General features: G+C 40.9%; 1 protein-coding gene across 1 annotated transcript in view; it reads left to right on the plus strand.

The window, feature by feature from the left end:
* GALNTL6 (polypeptide N-acetylgalactosaminyltransferase like 6) overlaps positions 1 to 17,560 on the plus strand; it is a 1,932,308-nt gene that overhangs the window by 1,405,282 nt on the left and 509,466 nt on the right. The window contains exon 5 of the mRNA XM_063920636.1: positions 1,102 to 1,287. Within this exon, the coding sequence (XP_063776706.1) occupies positions 1,102 to 1,287 (186 nt within the window). The remainder of the gene's footprint in view (positions 1 to 1,101; positions 1,288 to 17,560) is intronic.

A 17,560-nucleotide genomic window follows, 5' to 3' on the forward strand; every position in this document is an offset into this window, starting at 1 on the left:
TCCTCAGCTATGGAATCAGCAGAGCGTTGGAGAATTTTATGAACCACGCGCCTTAGCAATCATTGACCCCGCTCTGTGATTTTACATGGTCTTCTGCTTCATGACTGAGTTGCTGTGGTTCCTAAATGCTTCCACTTTCTAATAATATCACTTACAGTTGACCGTTAAATATCCAACAGTGATAAAATTTCACAAAACATCCGATTGCAAAGGTGGCATCCTATCACAGTAACACACAAATTCACTGAAATCTTTAGAATGACCCATAGTTTATCACAAATTTTCACCAATGGAGACTGCATGGCTAGGTGATTGCTTTTATACACCTGTGGCAACAGGTCTGATTGAAACGCCTGAATTCAATAATTAACAGGTGTGGCCAAACACTTTTGTGCATATGGTGTGTGTATATGTATATATATATATATATATATATATATATATATATATATATATATATATATATATATATATATATATATATATATATATATATAGAAAAAAAGATAGTTTCCCAATGGAGCTTGTAGTAATGCTTTGGTATGTATCAATATAAATGATGTCCTTTTATATATAAAAAAGGATTTTATTTCCTTTAAAAGTACAGTACATACATTCAGTAACAATTTATACATGAGATGATTAAAATTCCATTCTTAGTCATATAGTGGTGACTCTTGAAGAACGCAATAGTTGTCTCAGAAACCCAATATATATATATATATATATATATATACTTTCATCCTAAGAGTATTGAGTAATGCTATCTCAATTGCCATTTACTTTATCCTACTGGCCAACTGTGGGCATTTTAACATAGAGAAAACCAGAGATGCAAAGTCATAAATCAAACTTGCACTGAACTTGTTTCAGTTTTGTCAAATCTCATCAGTGCAAGATATGGATCATTTTGCTGTCTAGAATTTGGAGCGTGCTCAGTGTCTTGTTTCCAAATGATAAATGTTGACATTCTGCATATAATTCATGACAATTTTGTATACAAAAATATTCTTGAAATAATTAAGCTTTAAATATCTGATTTAGCTTAAACAACAACTATTTTTCATATTGTCTCATAAGTATAATTTTGTTTCTTTGCAGAACATCTAAAAGAAAAATTAGAAGAATATATGTCATATTATTCTAAAGTCAGAATTGTGCGTACTAAGAAACGTGAAGGGTTAATCCGTACAAGGCTGCTAGGAGCATCTGTGGCTAAAGGAGGCGTGTTAACGTTTCTGGATTCTCATTGTGAAGTTAATGTGAACTGGCTCCCACCGTTACTGAGTAAGTATCATATTTGCAAACTGTCAGTTAATACGCATGTCCATTATAAATGTATATCAATAAACATATGGATCCTCAATACAATCCAATACAGTAACACTACTAAATTTCACATATATCTAGCACACTACTATGTAGAACCTTGTTATTTTAGTAGCCATACATTGATTTTATATACAAATGTAGCCACGCTCAGCTTTGCAGCTGTGCCTCCTTTTCGCGACAAAGTTGGCATGACTGGGTGGTTTTCAGTTTGCCGGCTGTTGGGATCCCGGCGCACAGTATACCGGCACCGGAATCCCGACAGCCGGCATACCAACACTTTATCTCCCTCTTGGGGGTCCACAACACCACTGGAGGGAGAATAAATAGCGTGGTGCGCGTAGTGTGCCACCGTGCCCACAGCATGGCGAGCTCAGCGAGCCCGCAAGGGGCTCATTTGTGCTCACCACGCTGTTGGTATGCCGGCAGCTGGGCTTCTGGCGCCGGTATGCTGGTCGCCGGGAGCCCGGCCGCCCGCTTACAATACTACACCCGGCATGACTAGTGTCCCTGCGACTTTGATACGCACTTACGTATGTACACGGATGGGATACATGGAGGCTGTGGCTAGTTGCAGCTCAGCATATTAAGTTGCACCCTCAGCCTGGCATGCCACTTGTGCTTGTGCGGTCGTGCCAAAGGTGCAATGAGTGTGGCTACATCTGTGTGTTAAAATTGTGTATGAGTCCAACAATATTAGTCATTAAATGTTTTTATAGAATTGTCCATTATGAGAAAAAGTATGCAAATTATAAGCACTATTACTTACTACTATACATTTTCCTTAAACATTATTCTATCTTGTAAATGAAATATAAAACATATTTACAGAAAAAGGTGAGAATGTCTGAAACAAGATGCAAAAAATATCAACACAAACATTTCAGCATCAGAGACAGATCTATTCAGAACTCAACTATCTTGGAGGTAATGAATATACAAGGGTACATGATCTGTGCTGATAACATTAGTAAGGATAAACACTGTAAGGATAAATAACGGTTTCCAGTACTCACGGTCCGATGCTGGAGAGATGTGTGCTGAGCGAACCGCTCAGCACACATCTCTCCCGGCGCTCAGCACAGCGCGATCTGTGCTGAGCGTGCGTGGGGAGACGGGGGGGCCGCTCACTTCACCCAGCCTGTGAAGTGAGCGACCCGCTAGATTGGCCTGCATGCAGGCCAATCTAGCAGCAGCGATAGCGATGCGCGGGGCTGCGCATCGCTATCACTGTTAGGGCTACACACGGAGCGATCTTGCTGAAAATCTAAGCAATCTAGTCAGATTGCTTAGATTATCGCTCTGTGTGTACCCCCCTTAAATTTACAATCAACTAATTTTCTCTAACTTTGTAATTGTGTCACAATATAACACTCCACTACTGTTTTCATTTTTTCTAAAGAATATCAATATCAATGAATATTGCTTTGCCCCAAAAATTAGGACTTTTATGGTCTAATATTAAAATGTTCAGAGAAGTGCTCCTTTTAATGAAAAAAATAAGTATTTGGAAGAGTTAATTGAACCATGAGAATGTCATTCATTGCAATCTATACATAGCTTGGTTGGATAGGATTTTTGGTTGTGAGTACAGTCTCCATTTAATGAGGTTTTTTTCTTGGCTGAAAATATAACCAGATGCTGCCTTGGCTTCACGCTGTGCAATATTGAATCTAATTTTAATTTTTATATATTAATCTCTGCAAACACTTGAAAACAAAGAGTGGGATTCTGATGGCCATGCCAGAAAGGGGAATGATATACTTTTTTGCCCTAGGAATGGAGGATCACAGAGGAGGAAGACAACAGCCACAGTACCACAGAATACTTATCTGAAACTGAGCTAGAAGCATATTCAGAAAATAGTGATATACTGTAGGAATCTTTCAAAATAATCTTCAGATTTCCAAATTGCCTTTGCCATTAGGATGAAGTTATGTCTTCTACTTCAGATAATCCATTATATTTAATATCAGAGTCAATGTTTAGAAAATATCACTAATGCATCTGCAGTATAATATATACAGTAGATAACATAATACATACATAACATAATAGGCACTATCATATGGAATTTGTAAATGTATAGTGACATCTTTCAACCAACATCAAAAGATCACATCCCTGCAGAACTTTCCATGACTTTGGGCTAATGACACAGTGGTGAAAGGAAAAAGCCTATATGTCGAGCCATATACTACAGAGAATCCATTTAGAACCCTGATTCAGTTACATGTACCGTGACATAGAAGTAACAGAAATAAACAAGAGTAATATATGGAAAAATAATGTATTGGTAAACAATAATAAGGAGAAACTGGTAAGGTAACCTTTTACAGCTCCTTGAGCAGTCACATAGTTTTGTAGGATAAAATGCACAAAAAAATATTATCTTCTTAAGAGACTAAAAGACACCCTGTCTTATATGAAAGTGCTACTGCTGAATCTGAAATTCACAAAAAAAAATATTTCCCTCATTAGACCAATTGAATAATGATTTGCAGGTTTATTTAGTTTTTCCTTCCAGATGAATTGGGATTTTTGAGAATAAATGGTTACATTTGTAGGACACATACCAAAGTGACTGAGGTTGCTCAAGTCAATGCAATAAAACCCCTCACATTACCAGCTTAGTGTTTACATTTTTTATTACTAGTGAATATAGAAAAGGTTAGATAAGAAAACATTGTTTCTTCTAGTGTCACCTTGCCAATTACCACTGTTACTATTATTTGCCAGTGTTGTGGCAGTTTATGGAAATGTTCTTGTTCTATACACGTGTTTATTTGTGGGGGAAAAACAGGAAATTCCATAAAATAATCCAAAAATGATTGAGTTATTGATAATTTTAATTAATTAATCTAACATGTGTGATGCCAATATAAATGGCTATAACCTGTTTTGCAGAAACTGAGAAGAGAAAAAAAGACCTTAAAAAACAAGAATGATTAATTAGTTAAAATGAATATGTGTGAGGCACCGCATAATCTCCGATTAAAAATGTGTTGCAAATTAGTAAAGATTTTAGAGCAATAACCAAACCAATAAAAATCTTTGTCACTGCAAAATAGACCATCACCAATAACCCAAACAGCCCATAATTAAAATAAAAAAATAACAGTGGTGCAAGATAGAATTGTCCTTGGGCCCTCCCACTCTTATGTTGTACTAACTGTTCTACCTGTTCTTTGCACGGGAGTTTCTGATTTTCATGGTTGTAAATACAAATGAGTGTTAAAAATCTTGTAAATCTGTAAATTTGAGACGTCTTAATGTAAGTAAATATTAATCCATGGTTCTTGACATTACCCGAGGAGCACCCATAGCAGATACTGTAAAAAGTGACAGGACCATTTTTGTAGTTTATAAAATTATATTCACTGGAGGTGCAATCCAAATTTTGATCTAACTGTCCATTTTGGCATTATCGTTCATGCAATGCAAGCCACACATCGGTAATGATGTCATTATGTCAACCCCTGTTCATCTCCTTAGAGGAGGCTTATTAAAATTCTAATTTCATAGTTTTCCTATTTCCCACCTGAGGAATACTTATGTTAAATTTCAGCTTCCTAACATATCGGAAAGTAAGGGAATTAGTAATGAGTCAGTCAGTCAGTGAGTGAGAGATACGGTAAAAAGAGACAGGACCATTTTTGTACTTTAAGAAATTCTACACTCTGGAGGTGCAATCCAAATTTTGATCTGATTGTCTGTTTCGGTGTTACCATTCACGCAATGCAAGCCACACATTGGTAATGATGTAACTATGTCAACCCCCTTTTCATCCCTTTAGGGGAGGTTTATTAAAATTCTAAGTACATAGTTTTCCTATATCCCACCTGAATAATACGTACAGTATGTAAAATTTCAGCTTCCTAACTTATCAGGAATTAAGATCATTAGTGATGAGTCAGTAAGTCAGTGAGGTCTTTTGCATTTATATATATAGATATTAAAAAGGACATGCACAGTTTAACAAACCAAGCACTTCAGCAACAGGGACTGCCACATTTGTGGCTGAAGCAGTTGGTTTGTTTGGACCTCTATAAAACAAGCTACCAATGGGCTTAAGGCAGCTAGCAATTCTGTTAATGATGGGCTTAAGCAGCTAACAGTGCTGTTAATGATGGGTTTAAGGCAGCTAAGCTAACAGAATTGTCAATGACATTATTATCCTAATCCTCACCATCATTAGTGTTTACATCATCTTCACACAATATAAATTCATCCACGCTGGAATCCACCATTACAGAAATCTCTGTACAGTACTTTGATGTAATTGCCAGTAAAGGTCTTCCTCCTGTAATTTGTAATTCATTTTGATGCACATTATCTTTCCCACATTTTAGGAAAGTAGCCTCCTACACTGAAAACTCTTCCCAAGTGCACACTGGGGGGTGGACAGCTTAAGTAAAGCAAAGTGAGTTTGTACAGTGGCCTCCAAATTGCATTTTGCTCCTTCCAGTAGTCAAAGGGACTGTCTGACATGCCTACACAATCATTAAAGTAAACCTCCATTATTATATGGGTGGTGACAGTAACAGATGGAGTTATATTAGAGGTGTCTATAATTTTGGGCAATTCTTTTAGACCCAACCAGATGTGAAAATGTTGTTTTGACTCACCTTCATCACCAGTGGGTCTCTTGGGAAAACCCAGCTTTTTTCTGGCAGCAACATTTGCAGTAGAAACAGAAGGAGGAGAAATCATTTTGTCATGTGCCACTTCAGCTGAAAACTTGCTTGCCATGACCTCTTTGCATCACCAAACATCTTGGTCAGTTGTTAAGAAAGACATGACATATGACTTAAACCTACTGCACATAAACCTATAAGCATGGTCGCTAAAATGTAGTGATCTAATTTCAAGATATTGACAATTTTGTGAATAAAGGACTTGATCTGCAAGTCTGACATACTAGATGGAATCACTTTGTTTCATCTCCTCAGTTTCTCTAGCTGCTTTTTCAATAGTCTAATTACTGGAATCACCTGACCCAAACTTGCAGTGTCTGTTCTCATTTCACACATGACTACCTTGAATGATTTTAGAACCATAGCACCTTGTACCTGTGCTGGCCCTTGTGTACATTCCTCTTCCTCTCCCATGGCTTGTTGATGTAGGTTAGGATGGCTTGTTCATGCTCCTCCATCTGCTGAAGCACCTTGTTATTACTTCTTGCTTCAGTTGCTGTCAGGGCAAATTGAACTGTTCTTGCAGCCACTTCAATCTTCTACATGCGGTTGCTGAATGCTGGAAATATCCAGACATTTTTTGGACCACAGACAGCATCTCCTGCAAGCACCTGTCAATTAAGGAAAAAAATGTACCACCAAGTGGATTGTGAGAGCAAAACATGGGATGTGTTTGAATCCACCAAGCTGTGATGCTCTCACAATGGGCCTAATTCAGATATGATCGCTGGGCTGCCTATTTTGCTGTCCTGCGATCAGATAGTCACCACCTACAGTGGGAGGGTTTTTTTGCTGTACAAGTGTGCGATTGCATTTGTAGCAGAGCTGCACAAAATCAATTTGTGCAGTCTCTGAACAGCCCAGGACTTACTCTTCAATTGCAATTGAATCCTGCTGATCGGAGCTGGAGCTAATGTGAGGTACCCTCCCTCAAAATGCATGACCCCACCTGTGTTTTTCTGGACATTCCCTTAAAATGATCACAAACAAATAAGGCCCACAAACGGCCTCTTCCTATCAATCACCTTGCGAACGCCCGTACGAATGGATCCTTCTAACCATCCTGTCACCGACCTGCGAAGCCCGTTGTACACGTCCGATGCACCTGTGCATTGTGGTGCATACTCATGCGCAGTTCGGATCTGATTATCCGCTGTGCGAAAACACAGCAGCAATCAGATCTGAATGACCCCCAATATTTGTGGCATTATCAGAAATTAAAGATCATGAGAGTCCAAGCGCTGTAAGCTATTTTGCTATGACATTCCTTTGTTTTTCTAAGAGGTTGACATTGATATGCCTCTTAGTGAAGCAGATGATGCAGAGAGTAGCCTGCCTCTGAATGAGCTGTAGTAGACATTTTTAAAATGCTACTGTTCCTGTTGCAGAAGGCGATTCACCCACCTAGTGGACTCCCACAGTCATGCAAGATTTTGTTTGCATAGTTCCACTGGTCCACAATTCTGTGGCTAAGTGGACAATGGGTACAATGGCATTTTGTAGGCCAAAAATCAGAGTGTTTTTACGTTCTGGTGCATGCAAGGAATTGCTCATGTGTAAAATGGAATCGAGATGGAATTTGGTAATGGGGACACATTACCTCAAAGAACTGTTTGACAAGATGCACTAATGCTGTTTATACGCCATAAATCAAATACTAGCTTAGCTATCATGGCTTTAGTGTTCCACTGTGCAACTTACAGCAGTCATACTAGCTTCCTCTTGCAAAGGATTGTTTCACTGTCAATTTATTTTTGAAACTACTACTAGTAGTCTTCTTGGTCCCCTTCTGGGATGAAGATCCACCCCCAGTAGCAACAGTCTTAGTATTGGAGGAGTCTTCCGTGGTATCCTGGATAAGGGAAGAGTCAGATAGCTTTAGTAAATTGGATGCAAGACTACCTCTTATTTATTTATTTACTGTATGTATGAAGTTATTTATATAGCGCACACATATTCTGCAGCACTTTACAGAGAATATTTGGCCATTCACATCAGTCCCTGCCCCTGTGGAGCTTACAATCTACCACACACACACACACACACACACACACACACACACACACACATTAACGCTATGCTTAATTTTGTTGAGATCCAATTAACCTACCAGTATACATGTATTTTTGGATTGTGAGAAGAAACCAGAGTACCCGCAGAAAACCCATTCAAGCATGGGGAGAATATACAAACTACACAAACTGATCATTGGTGATGATATTGATGATGAAGGTGTTGATGGTGGAGATTGCAGGTGCAGTATGTACTGTAGCTGACAGAAGGGAGCTAGCTGATGCTGGACTTCTTGCTTTTTTTTTTTTTTTCATACCTTTCCGATTTTGTGAAATACTTTGCATGAACTCACTGTAAATGACGTAACAGGGAGGATGTCCCTAGATGGTTAAGGTCCCTACTGTACCTCTACTTGCTGTGGCTTTACAAACACTACAGAGAACTTGACAATTGTTGTCATGATTTGGGTAGAAATATTTACATACAGAAGAGGTGGATTTTGTTGTCTTAAGCCCAGGCATTTCAATGGCCTTCTTGTTATCATGGGTAAGAACTGCTTCCACTGGTGCTTGACTTACACAAACAACTTCCTAATAATCAATGTCTTCATTAACACCGGCATCAGCTACACAAATATACCCCTCATCCTGTTGCACTTCCACAGTAGCATCCTCAATTTCTGTATTTTATTTTTGCTGCTCATCCCCAGTTTTGCATAAGGTTCAGAAATGATGGGAAGAGGCTTTTCTATGAGAACAGTATCAGAAATATCAGGCTCTCACATATCACTTGCTGACACCCTTAGACTCTCCTCAGGGAATTGTTACATTTTTGAATACACAGTTTGTTCTTCTGCCTTAGTGATTTTTTACAGCACTGATTTTCTGGTTTTAATTTTTTGACACCTCTTCTAGATTCTGAGTTAGAAGGACTTGCATATAAAACATAAGAAGATGCCTGACTGCCAGCAGTTGCATATCCACCTGAGCCTTTCCTTGCCACTGCATGTGGAGTATGGCATGTTGGCAATTTTATGTTTTTCTGCAGTAAATCTCTTTATTAGAGGTTATTTTTGTTCTTTAGAAATATAAATATTGTTTTGTATTTGGATACCATTATTTAAACCTTCTATGCCCTTGAGCACCTGGCTTTAGTAGATGTTGAAAGATTTGTTTAATCATGAATGGTGGCAAAAGCTGCAGTGCCAGTACTTGATTGCTGCTCCTTCTGTTCTATGGATTGATTATTGTGATTGATAACAACTCACTGCATATACATTTTTAACACGGTGGCTCTGTCTGGGCCCACTGACCATTATTGTTGTTAACTTTTATTCTGTATCACTGTGTGGCTGAAATCGCTGAACACATACAAGTTTAAGCAAGTACACACCAACTGCAATGCACTGCGTAGATATTATTTACATGGTGGCCCTGCCTGGACCTACTGACTCTTAGTGTTATTAACCTAAACAATGTATGACTGCATGCCTGAAGTTCGCTGGACACACACAAGTTCCAAAAAATATTTTTCTTATAACTGCCACTCATTGCACAGATATTACAGCGGTGGCCCTGACACAGTATCACTGCCTGCCTGTTTGAATTTCTGAAAACACACAAGTTTAAATAAAATAGGTGTCTCTTTTTTCTAGTTTTAAACATGTAACCAGTAAATTACTGTCCAAATACCTTTTTTAGGAGTACACAGTGTACACTCATACAATGTGTTCCAGCATCCAACACACAATGCTGCCTCCCTGAGCTCACAAACAGACATAGTACCCCTGATTTATTTATACTTTACTGACTTTAAGGGACACTGTGTGAGACTGTACAGTATTTTTTAGCTGGATGCAGTTGACATCCCAGCATACAGACTCCCAACAGTTGTCAGAATGTCGATGCCAGAATCCAGAATGTAAGTATGCCAGGAGGGTTGGCGTTAGGCTGTGGGAGGTGGGTTAGGGTCAGGCTGCGTGGGGAACAGGGGGTTAAGGTTAGGCTGCTGGGAGGAAGGGTTAGGTTTAGGCTACGAGTAGGGATGGCTAGGATGCAGTAAGGGGAGGTTAGGGGGAGGGTTGAGATTAGGGTTACTTAGCTCCAGTGGTCAGTGTCATTATTCTGACCAACAGCATCTTGACTGCCAGGATCCTAGACCCAACCCGTTTTTAGCTGCTGCTAACTTACTAAACTTGCTTTCACTAAGAGCCCTGCCTGCCTACACTACCTTTCCGTCAGATCTCCAGTGTGAAATTGCCCCAAAATATGAAAAAGGACTTTTATATGCATTCCAAAACATGCAAGATCTGACACCAGGAAGATGATGTTTTTCCTTATTTTGGAAACTGAGGGGGTAATTCAGACCAGATCACTAGGCTGTGTTTTCGCACAGAGGGCGTTCAGGCGCAAATTGCTCATGCGTATGCACCGCAATGTGCAGGAGCGTCACATGGGTAGAAAGCAGATCGCCGCTCAACAATGGGTCTGTGCGATGGATCCATTCGCACGTCGAACGCAAGGAGATTTGTCAGGAAGAAGGCGTTTGTGGGTGTCAACTGACCGTTTTCAGGGAGTGTCTGGAAAAACGCAGACATGTCCATGCGTTTGCAGGGAGGGTTCCTGACGTTAATTCCGGTCCCGGACAGGCTGATGTGATCACATCGGCTGAGTAAGTCCTCTGCTGCACAGAGATTGCACAAAATCTGTTTGTACAGCTCTGCTACACATGCATTTGCACACTTGCACAGCTATAATACACTCCCCCTGTAGGTTGCGACTATCTGAACGCAGCAGTGCAAAAATCGCTTGCTAGCGATTAGGTCTGAATTAGGCCCTCAGTCAGATGGGATGATCCAAGTCTAGACTTGGATCTGTTTGGGAATGCCAAATTCAGGTGGGATTGGTTTTCTGAGGACCGTACCCACTTATTGGATATTGTGTTTAGGAATGGTATCAACAATGGGCCTTCGTGTCTGTGCCTTGGAAAGGTTGTGGTGATACAAACTCATCAAGGCATGCTGTAATCACTAGCCCCTGACATCATGGACTGGAGTGCGCAGTTATCGGTATCTTGATGTCAGGTGCTCTGGCCTCAGTCTAATGGTGCATGCTTCTGAACCTCCTCTTTGAGGGATCCAGGGCCTGCTATGATTCCATGTGGGACTTTCCTGCTACATTTAGTCCTATGTGCCTTCTGTGTCTAAGCACTGTTTAGGCAGCAGAACCATCTTAGCATCTGTCACTTGAACCTCCTCTCTAATTACAGTAAGCCTCTGTACCACTTGGAGCTGCATCACATTTTATCTCTGCTGTCTAGGCATTGCACAATCCATATCTGAACAATCTCAGCACCATATATTTTTTATCATTAAAGCCTTCTCACCATTGTTTTTTCCCCTCGTTACTGAATTAATGCAACCAAATTGGCCTGCATCTTCCTTTCTTGGCATATCATCCGACTGGCCTCGGTTGTCTCTTTTACCCCCCTTTTTAGACTGCAAGATCTTATGGGGAGGCTCTTTGCCTTCCTCACATATTCCTTTTCTGTCTTATGCTGAATTGGTTCTGTATGCATTTTTCTCAATCTCCTTTTATTCTCTTCTTCATAACTGTTATGTTCAGTTGTGTCATCCTCGTCTTCCATGTCTTAGGCTAAATTATTCTGTCTGACATGCCATTTGGTTTAACTTGCATTAATTCACTGTTATCTTGCCTTTACAATTGTCACATACTGCATGTCATCTTGTACACCCCTGTCTCTCACTTACCGATGTTACTATAATGTTTTGATGTCTGATTTGTAATTATGCTATGGCTAATTATTATGTAGTGTGTTTATGACCCATGTATTTCTGTTGTTCTTTTATCTTTTCCTTTTGTATGGTGCTGTGGACACTTGACGGCACCTTATAAATGAATAATAATAATAATAAACAACAACAACAACAAAGTATGATAAGTATTTTAGAAGTAAAACATGTATTCTGAAAGTAATAATAGAGGTGAACTCAGAGTGCTATTGAGTATTGCAATGTTGTTTTAACATTTCTGCATGCCATACCAGTTCATCCATAAATCTGCTAGGTGCTTAAAAAATTAGTGGCTCTTTGACCAAAATGTGCAAGATATGGTTATACAGCCCTCATACTGAGTAGCCAGATCACTTTTGGATCCCAGTGATAATCCAATGCATTTTTTTTATATCAGATTATTACTTTACACATTTTTAAGGCTAACCATGACACCATAGAATTGGACTCATATCACTGTTGATATCCCTACATATGTAGCCAGTTTTAAATTGAAGCATATTTAAGATAATGTGTTATGAGAGTAGCTAATACAGAATATTGGCTAACTACTAGAAATGTGTTTTGGTTTTGCTTCTAAATCATCTCATGTTTTGGTTTTGGTTCTGGTTTTGGCAAAACCACCCTCAATTGCTTTGGTTTGGATTTTCTTTTCAAATTGAGAAGAATAACTAAAATCATGTAATTTTGTCCCTACGGTATTATTAACATCAGTAGCATTGAGGGGAGATGGATGATAGGCAGAGAGAAATAGTCTACAGTCAATAGGTCGACACTATATGGTCCACAGTCTACTGGTTGACAGGTACAAAATGTCAAAATGGTCAAAAGGTCATCATGTAAAAACTAGACAGTACAAAAGGTAGACAGTTACATTAGGTCGATAGGTTCAAAAGATCGACATGGCAATGATCGACACATATGGTCTACATGTTTTTTGTGTTTTTTTCATGTTTTTACAACTTTTGCTGAATCCTTGACACAAACTATTACCTTCAATAACCTCATGGTGAGTGAAGTGGAGCAGACTGTGCCTGAAGTATGGCGGGCAAAGCAAACCTGCCAGTGGATACCTTTCCACTTATTTAGGTCAAATATGGTTAAACATACAAAATAACACCCCAGTTTAAAAAGTGTCAACCTTTTTTGTGTTGACCATATTTAACCTGTTGGCCTATTGACTGTTAACCATATGGTGCTGACATGTTCACTGTATACCTTTTCACTGTCTATCTGTTAATCCACACCCACAATACTTCCCAATCACCTCATAGCTCACAAGATTGTTTACACCAATATTGGCCAAAGGCTGCAGTGAGCTGGATGGCTATACTAAGTGACAGAGCAGTGGCATAAACACGTGGCAGGTTAAAAGAATATTCTGGAGCAAATCTATGAAACATAGTGGCACAGCAGTGGTAGACAGTATGGAAGTTTAATAAACTATATGATCTTATAGAATGCTTTCATTAATTAAGTACTAATAGTCTAAAAGTAAGAGCCTATTAAAAAATGTATTACCAACACACTTCTCCAAACAGCAAATCACAAGCCTCAGTCCAGTATAGGTGATTGGAGGTGGAGTATTAGTGGAAGTTAAAGTATTGATTACTAAAGGGCCCCATACACAAGAACGATAATGGCCGATTTCCTGCGATTCTGACCTTTCAGTCCGATATATCTTATGAAAAGTGTCACAACGTACTGTATGTGTTTTCCATCCGATCCAATCCGATGCGTGTTCCTGTGAGTGTCGTGTCGGATCCCCTAGGTTGCTAGGGAATCATATGGAAAAAGGTGTGTTTTTTTGTGCCTGCAATATATCGTAAGAAGTTTGACTGGCATTCTCAGGACTCTCCCATCAGCGGCAGCAGCAGCAGCGACACAGCAGGAGGAGAGCTCTACTCTGTATATCCGATTTGATTGAATTTCCATTGCCCCAAGTATGTATTTAATCCACACTGACCACCAATATCATTGTCCACCTAGCACACTGTCCACCTAGCACACTGTCCACCAATGTAATCACACTGACCACCAATGTATTCTATTGTTCACATTTTATTCATTTCTGCGAGCCCAAAGTAATTTTAAAACCCCCTAATGGCCATGTGTTTTCCCCGCCACTGTACCCCTATGCTGCACCTTGTGTTTCTGTATCCCCAGTCATTTTAACCCCCTAATGGCCATGTGTTTTCCCCGCCACTGTACCCCTATGCTGCACCTTGTGTTTCTGTATCCCCAGTCATTTTAACCCCCTAATGGCCATGTGTTTTCCCCGCCACTGTACCCCTATGCTGCACCTTGTGTTTCTGTATCCCCAGTCATTTTAACCCCCTAATGGCCATGTGTTTTCCCCGCCACTGTACCCCTATGCTGCACCTTGTGTTTCTGTATCCCCAGTCATTTTAACCCCCTAATGGCCATGTGTTTTCCCCGCCACTGTACCCCTATGCTGCACCTTGTGTTTCTGTATCCCCAGTCATTTTAACCCCCTAATGGCCATGTGTTTTCCCCGCCACTGTACCCCTATGCTGCACCTTGTGTTTCTGTATCCCCAGTCATTTTAACCCCCTAATGGCCATGTGTTTTCCCCGCCACTGTACCCCTATGCTGCACCTTGTGTTTCTGTATCCCCAGTCATTTTAACCCCCTAATGGCCATGTGTTTTCCCCGCCACTGTACCCCTATGCTGCACCTTGTGTTTCTGTATCCCCAGTCATTTTAACCCCCTAATGGCCATGTGTTTTCCCCGCCACTGTACCCCTATGCTGCACCTTGTGTTTCTGTATCCCCAGTCATTTTAACCCCCTAATGGCCATGTGTTTTCCCCGCCACTGTACCCCTATGCTGCACCTTGTGTTTCTGTATCCCCAGTCATTTTAACCCCCTAATGGCCATGTGTTTTCCCCGCCACTGTACCCCTATGCTGCACCTTGTGTTTCTGTATCCCCAGTCATTTTAACCCCCTAATGGCCATGTGTTTTCCCCGCCACTGTACCCCAATTCTGCACCTTGTGTTTCTGTGTCCCCAAAACTTATTTTAACCCCCTAATGGCCATGTGTTTTCCCCGCCACTGTACCCCAATGCTGCACCTTGTGTTTCTATGTCCCCAAACCTATATTAAACCCCTAATGGCCATGTGTTTTCCCCGCCACTTTGCCCCAATGCTGCACCTTGTGTTTCTATGTCCCCAAACTTATTTTAACCCCCTAATGACCATGTGTTTTCCCCGACACTGTACACCAATGCTGTACCTTGTATTTCTGTGTCCCAAAACTTATTTTAACCCGCTAATGGCCATGTGTTTTCCCCGCCACTGTACCCCAATGCTGTACCTTGTGTTTCTGTGTCCCAAAACGTATTTTAACCCGCTAATGGCCATGTGTTTTCACCGCCACTGTACCCCAATGCTGCACCATGATGTTTGGGTAATGAGGAAACTATTTTCAAACTTTATTTTAAAACCATATTTTATCCAAATTGAACCCTATATCAAAACATTTTGAAAGTATATTTTTAAACTTAAGTAAAACCATTTTGAAATTGAAAAAAAAACCCATATCTTAACCAATTTAACCATATAACTATTTAACCATATAACCATTTGACCATTTAACCATTTACTCATATAACCATTTAACCATATACCTTAAGTAAAACCATTTTTAAATAAGAAAATGTAGAACAGTTTGTGCACCACTTTTTTTCCATTATAGATAGGTCTCTAGATCAATATATAGACTTCGTCACCAGCCTACTAGAAATGTCCCGTGGCTATGAATGTCTGTAGAAGATCAAAGCCAAGGGGTATTCGGATAAAGGGGGTCATTCCGACCTGATCGCATGCTAGCTATTTTTTGCAGTGCTGCGATCAGGTCAAAACTCGGCAAAACGGCGCATGCGTATGCACCGAAATGCGCAGGCGCATCATACGCTACAAAGCGGATCGGTGATGGGTGATGGATTTAATGAAGAATCAATTCTCACAGCCAATCGCAAGAAGATTGACAGGAAGAAGGCGTTTATGGGTGTCAACTGACCGTTTTCAAGAACTGGTTGGAAAAATGCAGGCATTTGCAGGGCGGGTGTCTGACGTCAGTTCCTGGACCGGACAGGCTGAAGTGATCGCAACAGCTGAGTAAGTTCAGACTTACTCAGAAACTGCATATGGCTCCTTTGTACCGCTCAGCTGCACATGTGTTTGCACACTTGCAAACCTAAATTACACTCCTCCATAGGCGGCGACTATCTGATCGCAGCGCTGCAAAAACTAGGTAGCGAGCGATCAACTCGAAATGACCCCCACAGTCCAGCGGAATGCAGCCTTGGAGGAGCTAGTGGAGTACAGCAGGCCCTTTGTGTCTGGTGCTGACAATGACTGGGTAAAGAAAAAGATCCAGAACCGACGTACGGTGTTCCTCAAAGAACACAAAAAAATGGAACAGTCCAAAAGATCTGGAGCAGGTTCCTCCCAGGTTTACAAGACCACGCTCTGGTACTACCCCATGCTGGAGTTTGTCCTGGACCAGGAGCTACCCAAACAGGTTTCACCTCCCTCCCTCAGACTGCCACACCAGAACCTGAAGAGGGCGATCTATCTTTGTCTGTATCTGTAAGTATATTTTTTGAATAAGTTTTTAAGTTTTTGCAAGTTCCATTATCAGTCCAACATAGTACACTTAAATGTGGTCCTCCTGCCAATAGACTGCACACACCCCGTTAAAATAGGCCAGGTACTCATCCCTGACCTGTTTTGCCCGTAGACTCGCCCTAGAATGAAGTGGAGGTGGTTCCACAGAGGGAAATGGTGAAGTCGGGTCTGGGTGTTCTGGGTCTGGGTGTTCTGGGTCTGGGTGTTCTGGGTCTGGGTCTCCTGGCGCTGCTCTGGGCAGTGTCCTATGCTGGGTGGTTTTGCTGTGCAAATAGTTATGCAGGACACAGCACGCAGTCACCACCCAATCTATCTTCTCCACCTGCAAATTGATAGCCATTAGGAATATGCGGAAGCAGCTAGACAGGATGCCAAAAGTGTTCTCTACAATTCGTCGTGCCCAGGATAGTCTATAATTGTAGATGCGCTTCTCCCTTGTAAGGTGCCTTTGGGGGTATGGCTTCATAATGTTCTCGTGGAGTGTGAATGCCTCATCAGCCATGAAAACAAAATTGAGGCCGTGCTTGGTTTGCTCCCTAGATGGCAAGTTCAGGGTCTTTGTGGAGAGCCGCTCGTAGAAGGTGGTATTCTTCAGTGACCCACCGTCCGTTTTTGCCAACGTCAATGAAGATGAATTCATAGTTGGCATTTACCACTGCCATCAGCACGATGCTGAAATACCCTTTATAATTAAAATAAAGGGATCTGCTGTTTGCAGGAGGGTTGATGCGGACGTGTTTGCCATCTATCACTCCCCCACAGTTAGGGAATTGCCAGGTGGTGTCAAACTCCTCTGCCACGGCTTGCCATTTAGATGTACTTGCAGGGAGCTATAAAAAAAATAGAAATGAAAAATGAAAACATGTGTTATTACAGTGTATTTTTTTTTTATCTACTACAGAGTGGAAGTGTGTAGATTCCCACCACCCCAGATCTCAGTCTCATCCTGGATACTGAGGAATCCCAGACCCAAGATATGACCCCTGAAGCACCAGCTATCCTGGATACCTCTGCAGCACCAGCTCCTTAGCCGCGCCCCTGGAAGAACCCCCCCC

Source organism: Pseudophryne corroboree, chromosome 1, assembly GCF_028390025.1.
Source record: "Pseudophryne corroboree isolate aPseCor3 chromosome 1, aPseCor3.hap2, whole genome shotgun sequence".
NCBI lineage: Eukaryota > Metazoa > Chordata > Amphibia > Anura > Myobatrachidae > Pseudophryne > Pseudophryne corroboree.